The 16936-nt window shown below is 27.2% G+C and overlaps 1 protein-coding gene and 1 long non-coding RNA gene across 3 annotated transcripts in view; both read left to right on the plus strand.

The window, feature by feature from the left end:
• Positions 1 to 16936, plus strand: part of LOC129610456 (titin) — a 47122-nt gene that overhangs the window by 22488 nt on the left and 7698 nt on the right. The window contains exons 7-14 of one of the 2 annotated variants that reach the window (XM_055523055.1): positions 9 to 1614; positions 1683 to 1970; positions 2060 to 2291; positions 2348 to 2519; positions 2578 to 2764; positions 4538 to 4868; positions 4949 to 6275; positions 6708 to 9182. In XM_055523055.1, coding sequence (XP_055379030.1) covers positions 9 to 1614; positions 1683 to 1970; positions 2060 to 2291; positions 2348 to 2519; positions 2578 to 2764; positions 4538 to 4868; positions 4949 to 6275; positions 6708 to 6848 — 4284 coding nt within the window. In that variant the 3' untranslated portion in view covers positions 6849 to 9182. Of the gene's footprint in view, positions 1 to 8; positions 1615 to 1682; positions 1971 to 2059; positions 2292 to 2347; positions 2520 to 2577; positions 2765 to 4537; positions 4869 to 4948; positions 6276 to 6707; positions 9183 to 16936 lie in introns of those variants that run through there. The other variant, XM_055523056.1, reaches the window with a different exon arrangement.
• LOC129610458 (uncharacterized) lies at positions 11973 to 12896 on the plus strand. Its single transcript, XR_008697093.1, has 2 exons — positions 11973 to 12092; positions 12523 to 12896. It is a non-coding gene; the product is annotated as an uncharacterized LOC129610458 (long non-coding RNA).

The raw sequence follows: 16936 nt of genomic DNA on the forward strand, positions 1-16936 counted from the left end.
ATTTTCAGGGTATGGAAGGTGGTTTGGAAAGAATTCAGACTTTAGAGGACTCAATGGTACGCCAAACTGAGCAAGTTACAACAGAAGTAGTAGGAAAAGCACCAACATTTACTAAACCGCTATCAAATATTGATAACATTCGTGAAGGAGAAAACTGTCATTTTGAAGCGCGACTGATTCCAATTGATGATCCAAAACTAAAAGTTGAATGGTTCTGGAATGGAAAACCATTACGAGCTGGAACAAGATTCCGAACATTCTCTGATTTCGGATTTGTGATTTTGGAAATTTCTCCAGTTTATCCTGAAGACTCTGGGGAATATTCATGCAGAGCTACAAATGATTATGGAGAAGCTGTAACTACAGCTACCATGAAAATTCAAGGCAAGAGAAGTATAATTTTCGAATCACAGTTACCAAAAGGTATGGAAGGTACTATTGATAGAATCGCTCAATTGGAAGGCCTTGGTGTTGTTAGAGATAGTCATATAATACCTGATGATGATTCAGGAAAACCACCAGAGTTCATAACGACACCATCTGATTTATTGTTATCAGAAAACGCTTTGGCACATTTCGAATGCCGATTGCAACCTATCAATGATCCAAGTATGCGCGTTGAGTGGTTCCATAATGGTAAAGCATTGTGGTCAGGATCCCGCATTAAAACAATTAACGATTTTGGATTTGTGATATTGGAAATTGCTGGCTGCTATCAACGTGACTCAGGGCTATATACCTGTAAAGCAACCAACAGACATGGAGAAGCCACTGTCTCATGTAAACTACAGGTTAAAGGACGACAGGGTGTAATTGTTGACCCACAACTACCTTCAAGTTACCGTTCAGGAACTGAAAGCATTCAGAAACTTGAAGAAAGTATGCACAAAAGAGAAGAAATTCTTGCGGCAGAAGAAAAACCACAACCACCTGTATTCATTGAACAGATTAAAGATATTTTGGATGTTCCAGAAGGTGGACCAATACATTTTGACTGTAGAATTGAACCAGTCAATGATCCTAGCATGAGAATTGAATGGTTCCATAATGGAAGATCTTTACCAGTCGGCTCTCGTGTTCATATGCTTAATGATTTTGGTTTTATTGCCTTAGATATGGATTATATATATGCTCGTGACACAGGAGAATACATGTGCAGAGCTACAAATAAATGGGGATTCGCAACGACTACTGCTAAAGTAACATGCAAAGCTAAACATGGTATTATATCCGAATCTCAATTACCACATGGAATGACTGCAGAAAAATTGAAAGATTTAGAACGTGGTCCAATTCAGGCTGCTCCAGTACCAGATAAAACCGATTTTGGTCCTCCTAAATTCATAACCGAAATAGCATCAGTTCAAGTTGAGGAAGCTGAAGCTATGAGATTCGAATGTCGCGTTGAACCAAAAGAAGATCCAAATCTTCGCATAGAATGGTACAGAAATGGAAAACCTCTACCGTTGGGACATAGATATCGCAATGTTTATGATATGGGATATGTTTCCCTTGACATTCTTTATGTATATGCGGAAGATTCTGGCGAATATATCTGTAGAGCTGTTAATTTACATGGAGAAGATAAAACTGTAGCTAGAATTTCATGTAAACGTAAGTATAATATAGCATTCTTGTTACAGAAATTGGTTTTAATATTGTATTCTGCATAAATTTTCCAGAACAACCATCTATTATATTACAAAATCAAGTACCTCGAGGAATGAAGAGAACTGAAACCTTAACTCAAATGGAAGCCACAATCAAAAAATATACATCGGCTGTTCATTTGACCGAAGATGATTTGTTTGATCCAGAGAAACAACAACCACCACGGTTTGTTACTCAAATACAAAGTCAAACTACATTAGTGGAAATGCAATCCACGAAATTCGAATGCCAGTTATCTCCAGTTGGTGATCCAAATATGAAGGTTGAATGGTTCCTTAATGGAAAACCATTGACATACAGTAAGTCTTAAATTTTAAACCATATTTAAAGTTTTTTTTTTATATTTAGTTGAATAAGTTTTTCAAGTAATATCTGATAAAATTTACAGAAACACGTCTTCAGCCAATATATGATTTTGGATATGTTGCATTAAACTTCGGATGGATTTATCCAGAAGATAATGGTGAATACGTATGTCGTGCAACAAATCTTTATGGTTTCGATGAAACTAGAGCTATTATTAGAACCGCTGGAAAGCCTGGTATAATTTACGATTCGCAACTACCAAAACACATGAAGAGTATCGAAAAGATCCGAGAGATGGAAGCTGCTTGGCAAGCGTAAGCGTTTTTTTTTTAAGTTAAATTGAAAAATATTAATTATTCTTCCACTTCAGAGTTCCAGAAAGTGGCGTTGATGATAAGAAACAACCAGCTCCACCTACATTTGTTAGTAAACCTGAACCACAAGTTGTACAGGAAGGTGAGTGTGCCAGATTTTGCTGCCGCGTTACCGGTCATCCACGTCCACGTGTTATGTGGTTAATAAATGGACACACAGTTGTTCATGTAAGTGAAATAAAAAAAAAAACTATACATGAGCATAAAAATTTATGTATTTTTTTAGGGCATGCGATACAAATTAACAAATGATGGCATGTACCATTTGGATATACCAAAAACTAGACAATACGATACCGGTAAAATTGAAGTAGTTGCACGCAGTGCAGCTGGAGAAGCTTTAGCCAGCACTGAACTTAAAGTTGTTCCACGATCAGATGACTATCGTAATGTACTTAAGAATGCTCCACGTCGTAAGTATATTTTCTTGTTTCTTTATTTTAATAATTTTAAATTTAAATATAATTATATATATATACAATAGACAATAGAAAATACTTACAAAAATTACTCGTAAATCAGTTAAAAACTTTAACAATTTTATAATATGCTTTCAAAATTCTACATAACATTGCATTCAATTTAAACTTAGAATTTTTAAACTAAACATAACCAATTTAAACTAAGAATATTTAAAACCAAACAAAGCTTATACCAAATATCTAAACTAAAACAGATTGCATAAATATTTCCAACACGAAAATAATAAAATAAATTTGAGTAATAATTATGTCTCGTATATTAATACTTTTGTACACTGATTTGCATTCGAAATTCCGGTTAAATTTTCAATTTTTTAAATTAATATTTCTTACAATGAAAAGTGGACTATTTTTGTACTGTATATACCACTTTTCTTTGTTCGAAGAAAATGTTGTATGCCTTCGTTTATAAATTATACAGAATAAAACAAAAATTTAAATTTTGATTTTAACCTTAAAAATTGTAAATTAAATAGTTATTTAAATTTGACAAAAATATTAATTATTACTCAAATCGGGTACATCCGCATTATGTAACACTTTCCCATATGATGCACAAACTCCTTTAAATAAAAATCGCTTAAGCACCTAGTCACCATGAAAGAGGTGGATTGTAAAGGATACGAAATAAATAACTGCTACAATTAAATGCTTTTGCTGCTTACTTTTTGAAGAGCAAATTATTTGCAAAAATGAAAGGTGAAAATAAAAAAATATTTAATGGTAAATTTGAAGTCACAGTTTTTGTTTTTTGTGGAAATTTAAAATTCACAAAACAAAAAATAAGGTTTGAGTATTTATTTTTTTTTTTTTTTGATTTTTGAGAACCTACATAATTTTTTTTGTATTTAATTTTATTCCCATCATTAATATTATTTATTTTTTTGGTTTTTCTATAATGTTAAACGAGAATTTATAACGAGCTATAATATTTATGCGAAATGTATGTAACAATGTGACGTTGTGATAATTCGATCGTTACATTTTTTTTCATGCTCTGGAGTAAATATTTCATAAAGGAATATTAAATTATTGCTTTCAAAAAAAAAAATGTGAAGAAGCGTTGGGATGAACATCTAAAAGTATTTATGAAATATTTACTTAATATATTTAAAAGGATTATTAGGAAAAAACATTTGATTTTTGAGCCATAAAAACCTTATTTTTTCAAGTTTTTATAAAACTTTAAAAACTATAAAATCCATTATAATGCAAACTAGCTTTTGCACTACTTTAGCTCTTATTCAAATTTAATATTTGAAAAAAAGCAAATTAATAAATGAAACTTTTGTTCTTACTCTGTTTTCTAAATTTAAATAGCGTTACTAAAAATTTTTTTTGAAATGCTTTATTTTAAATATTTAATTAATCCTCTTTTTTTAAATATATTTTGACCTTAGTCATTTAATACTTCGTTGAAATCAAATTCATTTGATATTATAATATTATTAATTATGTCACTATGCTTATAAATTATTTAGTTGATTTTTAAAATTATTCAATTATCTACTTCAATTATTAATTAAATTATATTTTTAATAAAATTTTAAAATTCATACTAATATTATTTGATTATAACTAAATTAATAATGTTTTTTTTTTTTGTATAACAATAACTACATATATTGTTTTTCAAACCTTTTAATTAGCATTCTATCTTACTTATTTCAAATTTCTACATTAAATTTTATTTGAATTTGATAGCTTGGTATGATGAACAACAAAGGTTAGAAGAAAGCACTGAACTAACAAAAGTTATGGAAGAACGCAAGCAACAAATGGCAAAACAAACAACTCAATTCCGTGGGGTCGAATTCAAACCAAAGGGGCCTAAACAAGATGAAGAAACCGAATGGCAGCGTTTGGTACAAGCTAAAAAGAGTGAAGATTATTATAATAAACTTTCCGTTTTGGAACAAGAACAATTGCTCAAAGAAACAAAAATGAGAGAAGATACACATCAAGCAATTGTCCCTGGAAAACGTATAGCTATTGATTCAGCAAAAGGACTTGCTTCTAATTACGAAGAAACTTTGTACGTATTAAATTAAATCAAAATTTTTTAGTTCCTTTTTATAATAAATAAAATTTTTATAATTTTTTAAAAACATACAGGCAAGAAAGTGAAGATTCACGAATGCAACGAACAACACAACAAAGATTAATTCAAAAGCAACCGATACAACCATCTGAATCATCGGTTCATGGCCGTGAAGTGTATACCCAAAAACAAAAACAGACACAAAAAGAAGTTCATGGTGATGTTGAAATAACTAGAAATATTGTTTCAACTGAAACAACTGAAGTTGAACATAGAGGAACTACAACAGAACGTATGGTAGAAGGACAAGTAGCACCATCTAAGCCACCATTCTTTACGAAAAAAATTCAACCATGCCGCGTTTTCGAAAATGAACCAGCTAGATTTGAAGTTGAATATGATGGTTCACCAGAACCAGTAATTAAATGGTATCGTGAGAACTTCTTAATTAGAAATTCGCCAGATTTCCAAATCACAACCTTCAAAGGTAAATCTATCTTACAAATTCGTCAAGTATTTGTAGAAGATTCAGCTGTTTTTGCTTGTATTGCTGAAAATCGCGGAGGCACTGCTAAATGTAGTGCAAATTTAGTTGTTGAAGAACGTCGTCGTCAAGGCAGAGGTGGAGCATCACCACCAAGCTTCCATCAAACAATTCAAAATACAACAGTTCCAACTGGACAATTAGCTCGTTTCGATGCTAAAGTTGTTGGTACTAAACCATTAGATGTTTATTGGTTAAAGAATGGTCAAAAGATTCAGCCTAATATTAAATATAAAATGCTAGAAGAAGATAATCTCTATACGTTATTGATTATTGAAACTCATGTTGAAGATGCTGGTCGATACGAATGTGTTGCTGTTAATCATGCTGGTGAGGCACGTTGCGATGCTGAATGTTTTGTTCAAGCACAATCAAAACCACAACCAAAATCGACTACACCCGGCACAGAAAAAGCTCCAGTTTTAGTAGAACCATTGAAGTCACAAAATGCTACTGAAGGACATCCAGTTATTTTCAAATGTAGATGTGTTGGTAAACCAACTCCAACAGCACAATGGTTTAGAGGTGATAATATTATTAAACAATCAAGATATTTCCAAATGGTTCGTGAAGGAGAATATTACAATTTGAGAATTTCTGAAGCTTTCCCAGAAGATGAGGGCACATATAAATGTGTGCTTTCTAATAAGTTGGGTACGGTTCAAACACAAGGAACGTTGAAAGTGTCTGTTGAACAATCGCAAGATGGTCCGCCAAGTATAACAGCATTGAAAGATGTTTCAGTTCTTGAAGGTATGCCTGCACAATTTAAAACAACTATTAGTGGAAAAGTTAAAGCTACAAGTGTACAATGGTACAGAGAAGGAGCTTTAATACCTGAAACACCAGATTTCCAGGTAAGAATCACCAAAAAAATTACGTTAAATTTTTTTTTATATTGATAATAACGTTGAGATGTGTAATTTTTGTTTTTTTATCACGAAAAATTAAAAAATAAGTCTCATGTGTGCTGTTTTTATTAGATACTATAAAACGTCATGTAAATATACATTATATTGTTTATATTTGAGAAAAATTTATTTAGAAATCAAAATTTTTGATATGTGTTTTTGTTTTTGTAAAGTGAGGTTGATTATTAGAATACCTTAAATGATTAAGTTGCTTGTTGCAAAATGAAAGTTTGGTAAAATGCATTTTGGTTTTGTTTTGTAATATTATTTCAGCTTTATTTTTTTTTAATTTGTGATTTCGAATTTTTATAATGTCATTTTAATTTTTTAAATTTATCATTAATTTTTAATTTTTATTCTATTCTTTTCATTTTATAGATGGTGTTTGATGGACAATCTGCAGTTTTATTAATTGGAACAACATACGAAGAAGATTCTGGTATATTTACTGTCAAAGTAACATCTGCAACAGGACAAGTTGAATCCTCAGCTAAGTTGACTGTCAAAAGTAAGGACTAAAAAAAAATATAGTCAATTTTAAAGACTTATTAAACACACGCAAACTTTTTGAGTAAATATTTGTAATTTATTAAAAAAATAAGCAAAAAATATATTTAAAGTTATAAGTAAAAGGTAACGTTTGTGCAAATAAATTTTTTTATTAGTTTATTTTTTTTTTTTTTTGGTACAAAATAAAATCCCACTTCTAATAAGCTTAACATCGTTTATTAGTTACTATCTAGTAAAATTAATACTATCACTTGATAAATATTTGAAAAAAGTAAGAACTAAATAATAAAAACAAACTTAGATATAAATAAATTAAATCAAAAGAAAGATTTTTTAAAATCAAATGCTGCCTTAACCTCACATTTAATATTGGTGTTGCCATCAATTTTGTTATAATGCAGTTAATTTTTTTTTGTAATTAAAGTTGTTGTTGATGCTATCTAAATATTTTTTAAAACATACAACAAGCAAAACAGGAAAACAATTTATTTTTGTTAAATGATTTTCATTCACTTAATATATTAATTAAATTAATTTTTGTTTTACTTGATTAATATGATGTTATTAGATTTGTTTTTATGTAGTAAATTACACAAATATTAGTTATATTATTAAATATATTGTCTTTTTTTGTATTAAATCATATATTTAAATTAAGTCAAATGAAATTTACTTTAGATTTTTAATTTTTCTATGAAAACATTTTATAAGTATTCGCACAATATGAATTATTTGGTAGTAAATTTCTCTCAAGTATATAAAAAAATAAAACTTCATCAAGTAATATTTAATTTTTTATATATTTCATTTACTATTAAAATTCATTCTTTAAGTAGTTTTAATATTATTTCAAGATAACATTGTTAACCACTTTCTTTTTCCTCCAATAAGTTATCCATATAAATTTTTAATATTAAAATTAATTTTAAAATTTGATTTTTTTATAACACTTTACTCATTAGACGTAATTTTTGAACGAAATTCTGAAAAACTTTTATAATTTTCGAAAAAAATGCTATTTTTTTCATAAATTTAAAAGACTGTTTTGAAATTGTATTTAATCATTTCATATTTTTCTCAATAATAACAATGTTATTTACAGAAAATATTGATGATTAGAGCTACTCGTGAACTTTTTATAGAATTCGGAGTTTACACATAATATAAACAAATCTTGGGGGCTTTAATTCTCCTTAATTCTTTAATAACAAAATTCTGAAATAAAAAAATTGTTTTAATTAATATTAAGTGGAGTGCAATTATTATTATAAATATAAATAATAAAAACAAAAATAAAATCAACTAAATTAAAATTTCGATTATAAAGTAAAATTAATGTTTTAAATTTATGTTTTAAAAACTTGAAGAAACAAAAAAAAAACGAAATTCAAGAACATACAAACTGCCATATTAGAAGAAATGAATTCTTTTTTAAATTACCATGTACAAAATAAAATTTATTATTGCATATAGTGCGGGATATTTGAATTTGAGAACCGAAAATAAAAAATTTTTTTTTGCACAAATGTTTTTTTTATATAAATATATTTCTGTCAACCACTATATATATTATGCATACAAAATATATTATCCTTTGATTTAAAAAAAAAATATATATATATACTTATATATAGAAAACAATATAGGTAATAAAGATTATTTGAATAAAAACAAAAAAAAAAACGAGGATTTACTAAAGATGTAAAAGAAATTTGTTTTTGAAAAAAAAAAAAAAAAAAACTTTTTCATCAAAATATTTTTCTGTGTTGCATGAGAGTTTATTTTGATTTGATTGCTTTTTTACTATGTCACAACAAATATTCGTTATATACTAATGTTTTAATAGAAAACAAGAAAACAAAAACAAAACAAAATATTAAACGGTTAGCTAAGTTAAATAGGGGAGGGAACCTTAAATAATTTTTTAAATATTTTTTTTTATTTTTGTAGATTTTTTTTGTTTTTATTTAATTTTATGCATTTTTTATTCAATTTCAATTCAAGTATTAGATATCCGTGGCATTCAAGCGGAATTTAAAGAAATAAAAATATTTAATTAGTTCTTTTCCGTTTTAAAGTCTAAGTTTTCTTTTTTTTTTAATTTCATAATTGTTTTTTTTTATTTATTTTTGGTTTAAATTTTTTTTTTTGAGAGTAGAGTAAATTTAGAAGAAAAAAAAACTAGTTAAAAAAAATTTTGGTGTTTTGTTTTTTTTTTTTATATAATTTTATTTTTGTTTAGTAGAATCGCTTTTATTAAAATAAATGCTCATGCGACTTGTTAACTTATATAATCTTTGACATTTTTTAATATATAAAACAATTATATTCATGCTTTTCTTCAACTCATTTTTATAAAATATGAGATGTTTTGTAAAAAAATTTGATGTAAAATTTTTTTTATTTAAATAAAATACAATATTCTTGAAATTTATTGTATTTTAATATTGAAAATTTTTTTCATCAATATATTTTTTATTCATTATTATTCCTTAATTTATTTGTATATTTGAAAAATTAAGGATTAAATAATATAGAGAAAGCATGAATTATCTGTTGTAATTTCATTTTATCTCTAATATTTTTTAGAGTTTCTTTAAATGTTTTTTTAATATACATCTTATTTTTTTTTTTATATATAAAAATTAATTCTGTTAATGTTGTGTTGTATTTTATTTTTTTCATTTTGTGTTGTTAATTATTGTATATTTTAATTTTAATATTTAACTGAAAATCACTTAAAAAAATTAAGAAGAAAAAAAAAACAAAATGCGATTGGTTTAATTTTTTAAACTTAATAAAAAAAAAGGAAAAAAAAAACAAAAGAATTACCAAAATGTATTGTTTTATTTGATTTTTTTTTTATAATATTATTTTTTGAAAGTTTAATATAAATGTTCATTGCCTCAAGCTAAAAAAATTAAATATGTGTTATTATTTCAAAAAACTGGAAAAATTTTTGAATTAAATTTAATAAAACGAATATTTAATAAAATTATGAAAGCAGTCAATTATGATTTAAAAAAAGTGATTTTTTTTTAATTAAATTTATATATAAATTAAAAATTTAATTTTCGATTTATTAATGATAAATTATTCGAAAATTTATTTATCATTCTTTGGCGATTTATATTACCTTGCAGTTTACAAGGTTGTTTTTATGTTTTAAATAATATAAAATATCTTTTCAACATGATATTCAAATTAAGATTATCAGTTGTTGCTAAAAGTTTATTAAGTAATGTTTTTATAATTCACCAATTATTTATATAAAAACAATTTTTCAAAAATTATAAATGATAAATTTATAAATTTTTTTTTTTTTTAAATTTTTTTTGGTTTTTATATGTATTACAAAGTATAAAATTTTTATTTTACTATAAAATACACACAACAATATTTTTATATTTTTATTTTAATAATTATTTTGATTTGATATTTTTATTATACACTTTTCTTTTACATAGCATAAAAATGTATTACATAGCATAAAAAATATGCAAATATAAAAAAAAAAAAATAAGAGCATATTGAATTTATTTTCATGAATTTATAATTTTATATTTAAAATTCATATTCATCATTTAGTGTGTATTTTTTTTTTTTTTTTTGAGTTTTTGGCTGTAATTAAAATTTCATCTTACATAATTATTTTAATTATACTTTGGTAAATTTAAAAAAGAAAAATTATATATGCTCATTATAAGTTTTGTCCTCCTTTATGTGTAATGCACGAGCTTTTAATAATTTTATTTTGTTTATGTATAACTATTATTTTTACAGGAAAAAAAAAATCACTTTATCTCCTTGTTTGATCTTTAAATGTGGGGACATGTTTGTAATAAGAGTTAAAATTTTCCCCTATATTTATGTTGGTCATTTATTACGGTCTATATATTAAATATAAACTTTTGGAAGGGAATTATGTATTTTAAAGTGTAGTATAGGGAAAGTTTTTGAAAAATTCATTAAAGTTACACAATATGCTGTGGGGGATAATAAAAGAAATTAAAAATATTTCGAAATATTTGGAAATTTCTGATATAGAGCTGTATAAATTGAGTCAATTTTCTTGTCGTGATTGTGACGTTCGTTTATAAATGCAAAGTTTAAAAATTTTAATTATAAAATTTTTAAGGTTCTCAAAGAAATAAAACAAAAAAAAAAGAGAATTTTTTTTTTTTTTTTAAATAGTAACTATTATTAAAACATTTTGAGTGAATTTATATAAATAGTGTTAAATAAATAATATGTTTAAAGTGAAATAAATAATTTTGTAAAAATGTGTAAAAATAAAATTTTAGTTATTATATTTGTTTTTGTTTTTACAAATTTATATATTTACAAATAAATTTTTGTTGTTCTTCAAATCATACGCAGTTATCAAAAATTATTGAATATTTGAAATAAATAGTAGTTAAAAAATTAGGAAAAAAAAAATATTTTATTTATAAACAATAATTGAGATTATCTAAGTAAAATAAATACCAAAAAAAAAAAAAAACATTTTTTCTTATTTAAATTTGAAGTTTTTTTTTTTAATTTTGAATTGCGAAAAAAAATATTGAAAATAAAATGTAAGTAAAAAATTTGTTTTCTTTTCAAATCATTTTAAATTTATATATAGATTTTCTTTTTAAAACCTGTACAAAATATAAAAATAAAATTAAAGGTTTTCCTTTTATTTTTATAATTACCTATAATTAAATTAAATAAAGAAAATAATTACATAAAATTAAGTACATTACGTACATACACCAACACTTAATGAATGCTATAATGTAAATATTAAATAATAATATGGAAATAGATAAAAATATTATAAAAAATTTAAAATAAATACAACAAAAAAAAAAAAAGAAAAAAAAAATTAATCATAGTACTTATTTAATTAATAAATAAAATAATATTAATAGTACTGTGATTATGAGTCAATGAAATTTCTAGAACATTCTATGAAAATGTGTTTCATCATGCAATTGGCATATATAAATTTTATGATTCATTAAATTATATTTATAAAATTTTTATAAATTATTTTCTTAAAAATTAAAAATACAATTTTATTCATTTTAACAGAAATATATTAAAGGAAAATTGTTTATATCGCCACATTTACCGTTTTAATATTTCAAATTTTTAACTTAATAATGATAAAAAGAAAAACAAAATCAGGAGAAATGACAAAAAAAAAAAAAAAATAAGATGAATAAAGAATATTTGTAGGCGTTGTGTATTTGAAATGTTCATCAGGTGAGAAAAATTTTTTATTTATAATAAGTATATAATGCACGGAATATATTTTTATATAGTATATATATATATACATATATATTATGTATATACATATATATATTTGCAAAGATTTATTAAATATGGGCAAATATATAAAATAAATGTATATACATACATATATGTAAATATATGTATATATAAAATGTATTAATAATAATAACATAAACGCATAAATACTTCTTTTATATACTTTGCTTATATTGCCCAACAACAGAAATTTCAAATAAGATAGCATGAAACAAAAACAAATATAATAAGAAAGGAGGAAAAAAAAAAAAAGAAAATTTATGAATTTTTTTTTTTTTTTTTGAAAACAATTTTCGTTATATATAAACTTTTTTTTTGTTGTTTTTTTTTTTCCTGATTGAGTTAAATAAAATTTTTTTAGTTTTTAGTTCATCAGAAGCGAGCGAACTTGCCTGAATTGATGTTTGCCACCTGCTGAAGAAATAAAAGAAAAAAAAAAATTCTCATTGTGTTTTTTTTTTTTTTTATAAATTTTTTTGTAATAATTTCACCCAAACAAATTTAATAAATGGAAGGAAAAGTTAAATTTACGGGGTAAAGAAATAAACAAACCTGCAGCAGCTTTTTATTTTGTGTTGTTGGTCGAGCAAAAGAGCAACTATTTAACCAGTTTATCTAATAAAAAAAAAAAATTATAAAAACCATAAATTGTATTTTATTATTTTTATGTATGCTTGTACTTTTTTTTATAAATATATAAAAAAATCTGAATTAAAATAAAATTTTTAAAACTTTTTTCATTTTTGTTTTAATTTCCATGTTTGTTTTTTTTTTTTTTATGGCAAAAATTTACAAAAGCCAATTTTTACGCATATACGTACATCTGTATCTTTTTTTTTTGCATTTGTGTGAGTAAAATGCGTATGCTGGCTGGCAATATTGTTCTGACTAATTTAGAACTTTAATATTTTAATGTTCCGATTTTTTTTTTTTTTTTGGTATTTTCTGGGATCTGTGTTCTACTTCACTGAAGTGAATATATTGTGAGATTGATAAATGCAGAAATAAGCTCACAGTCACCACAATATTTCAATGTACCTGTATAACTACCTACTTCCATACAAATTTTTTTTTAAATTTATTACATGTATGCGTTTAATGATTGGAGGGAATATTTTTTTGTATTTATTTTTTTTTTTTTCGTCGAGCAAATGGGGAATATTTTCTTTTCCAGTTAAAAATTGTACAAAAATTTTTCCTTTCTTTTTTTATTTTTAATTTTGCACTATTTTTTTTTTTGTTAATTTAGGAGAAATGCTTAGCTGAAAAATTGTTATTTTTTATAGCTTTGGTTGGTCTTCTGTTGTTGTTACTAAAATTTATTTGCTTTTATTTTTTGTTGTTATTTATTGTTTTTAAAATTAACAATTTTAAAAAAAATAAATACTTGTTGAACCTTTGATAAATATTCATGATGTAAGTGTGTTAATATAGCTTATATGTGTACTTATGTGGTAGTATTTGCTAAATTTATATACAATATGTATGTATATAGATTATAGCAGCAACAAAACAAAAATTGCAATATTTACTCAAATTTATTTTATTATTTAATTTAAGTTGCTTTATATGTATTTGGTTTATGAAGTTTTAAAAAAAATTTATTAAATTTATATATTAACAGAAAGACGAACATCTGCATATCAGATACGTCCAACAGATTCCTTAGAAGAAGAATCATCATCTGATGGTCAAGAAGGTTATCCAACTTCAGGATATCCTGGCATGCCAGGATATCCACAAGGTCCTCAATTATTAAAAGTACCATCAACTGATAGACCACAAGGTAAAAAGAAAAAAATGCGAAGCAAAAGTGCACCACAAAATAATCCTGTTTCATGGCGTAAAAGTTGTCGGCCTTTACAAGGTCGTTCTATGGGTAAACAACCTTTCTTACCAGGTACAAAACCTACACCAGTTAAATCATGGACTGAAGAACCAATTAAATTGAAACCAGCACAAATTGAAAAGAAAGAAATTCCAAAATATGAATTAGCTAAAGTTTGTTTAAAATCAATAAAATTAGAAAGACAAAAAGGTTTACTTGGTCTTGGGGCTGAATTAGATAAAATTATTCAAGGTAAAACTGAATCTGAAGCTATACCATGGAAAGTTATGAAAGAAAAGCTTAAACAAGTGGCTAATGTTTCTAAAAAGATTGAATCTTTACAATTAGATGAAGTTGAATTACATAAACAAACAATTTATGGTGAACATTTAGATGAAGAGGAAATTTTAGAAGAATCAAGAGCTAGAGAATTTGAACAATTGAAACATGTTGAAAATGTTGCAATTATGGAAATTACTAGCCAAATTGATCACCTAATGCAACAACAAAAAACAAAAGTAAGCGAAATTCCATGGGTAGAAATGAGAAAGCATTTAAAAGCAGTACAAAGAACTCAGAAACAAATAGATCATTTCAATGTTGAAGAAGTTGAATTGAAGGCAACTTCTATACAAACAATGTACGATACACTTAAACAGCAACAAACAGTTCAAGAAATAACAACTGAAACTGGAAAAGTATTAAAAGATAAAAGGGTTGTTGACCAAGAGATTTATAATAATATTTTACAACAGCAACCAGAACTTTACAAACAATTAATGTCAAATATTGAAGATATTTCAATATTAAGTGCAGAAGAAAGAGAAACTTTAGAAATCCAAAGAATTTTAAAACAACAAGAAGCTCTGTTATGGGAAAGAGGTAGGCATCCTCAAGAAGCTGTTCAGCAACTTCAAAATTTGGAGGATAGCGCTTACGTAACCTTACAAGATGAGCAATTGGAAACAAAGCAACGTTTAGAACAAGCGGTTGCATGGTCACGAGGATTAAAACCAGCTGTTGGAAAGCCCCCTGAAATGCAGTATAGAGAAGAAACAACTTTATTGCAAATAGATGAGAATATCATTCACAAACCACAGCGACCTGAGGAACAACCCCAAATGTGGGACAGAGGTAAGCCAAAGCCAAAACTCGATGACAAGCAAGTTCCTGAATTTTTGAGAAAAAAAATGCAACAGGAAGAACTAATCCAGGGACAACAAACAAGTTCCGCCAATTTGATTTACCACACAATAGAAGATACAAAAATGACGGAAGAAAGAGCGCGTCAACAAATTATTCAACAAAGAGCATTGTTGAAACAAAAACAAGTTAAACAACATATTGAAGACTCTGAATTTATTGGTCCAAGAGAAGAAGAACCCCAATACATAGAAGATAGCGCTTACATTGGTCCAAGTGAAGATCAGCTTTTGCCTCAACAGCCACAAGAAGAGCCTAAAATGTGGCAAAGGGGAAAGAAACCCAAACCACAAGTACCTCAACATGTTGAGGACTCCAGTTTTATAGCCCCAACAGAAGAAGAAGCGCCTGAGGTTTCGCAACCACAAGAGCAGCCTAAAATGTGGCAAAGAGGAAAGAAACCGAAACCTCAAGTACCGCAGCATGTTGAGGATTCCAGTTTCATAGCTCCAACAGAAGAAGAAGTGCCTGAGGTTCCGCAACCACAAGAACAACCTAAAATGTGGCAAAGAGGAAAGAAACCGAAGCCTCAAGTGCCCCAACATATTGAGGATTCCAGTTTTATAGCTCCAACTGAGGAAGAAGTATCTGAAGCGCCCCAACCACAAGAACAACCTAAAATGTGGCAAAGGGGAAAGAAACCCAAACCCCAAGTACCTCAACGTGTTGAGGACTCCAGTTTTATAGCCCCAACAGAAGAAGAAGTACCTGAAACGGCCCAACCACAAGAACAGCCTAAAATGTGGCAAAGAGGAAAGAAACCGAAACCTCAAGTACCGCAGCATATTGAGGATTCCAGTTTCATTGCTCTAACAGAAGACGCAGTACCTGAGATTCCGCAACCACAAGAACAACCTAAAATGTGGCAAAGAGGAAAGAAACCGAAGCCTCAAGTACCCCAGCATGTTGAGGATTCCAGTTTCATAGCTCCAACTGAAGAAGAAGTGCCTGAGGTTCCGCAACCACAAGAACAACCTAAAATGTGGCAAAGAGGAAAGAAACCGAAGCCTCAAGTGCCCCAGCATGTAGAGGATTCCAGTTTTATAGCTCCAACTGAAGAAGAAATACCTGAAGCACTCCAACCACAAGAACAACCTAAAATGTGGCAAAGAGGTAAGAAACCCAAACCACAGGTGCCCAAACATGTTGAGGACTCCAGTTTTATAGCTCCAACAGAAGAAGAAGTACCTGAAGAGTCCCAACCACAAGAACAACCTAAAATGTGGCAAAGGGGAAAGAAACCGAAGCCTCAATCACCTGAGCATGTTGAGGATTCTAGTTTTATAGCACCAACTGAAGAAGAAATACCTGAAGCACTCCAACCACAAGAACAACCTAAAATGTGGCAAAGAGGTAAGAAACCCAAACCGAAAGTACCTCAACAGGTTGAGGACTCTAGTATTATACCTCCAACAGAAGAAGAAACACCTGAAGTGTCCCAACCACAGGAGCAACCAAAACTATGGCAAAGAGGAAAGAAAAAACCAGTTGCTAAGAAACCTGAGAATATAGAAGATATTGCTGCAGAAATTGAAGAAGCAGAGCCACAAATTGAAGAAAAAGAAGTAGTAGATAAGGAAAAACCGAAAACTCCGAAAAAGAAGCCTGATAAGGTTAAACGTGAGAAGGCGGAAGAAGTACCTGAATTCCTCACTCACAAATTGAAAGGTGTGCCAAGGCAGCAACAAGCTCCTGAAGAAGAACAACAAGTGGATGAAACACCACAAGAAGAAATAGTTCCGAC

This window comes from Condylostylus longicornis, unplaced genomic scaffold (genome assembly GCF_029603195.1).
Source record: "Condylostylus longicornis isolate FDR11 unplaced genomic scaffold, ASM2960319v2 ptg000044l, whole genome shotgun sequence".
NCBI lineage: Eukaryota > Metazoa > Arthropoda > Insecta > Diptera > Dolichopodidae > Condylostylus > Condylostylus longicornis.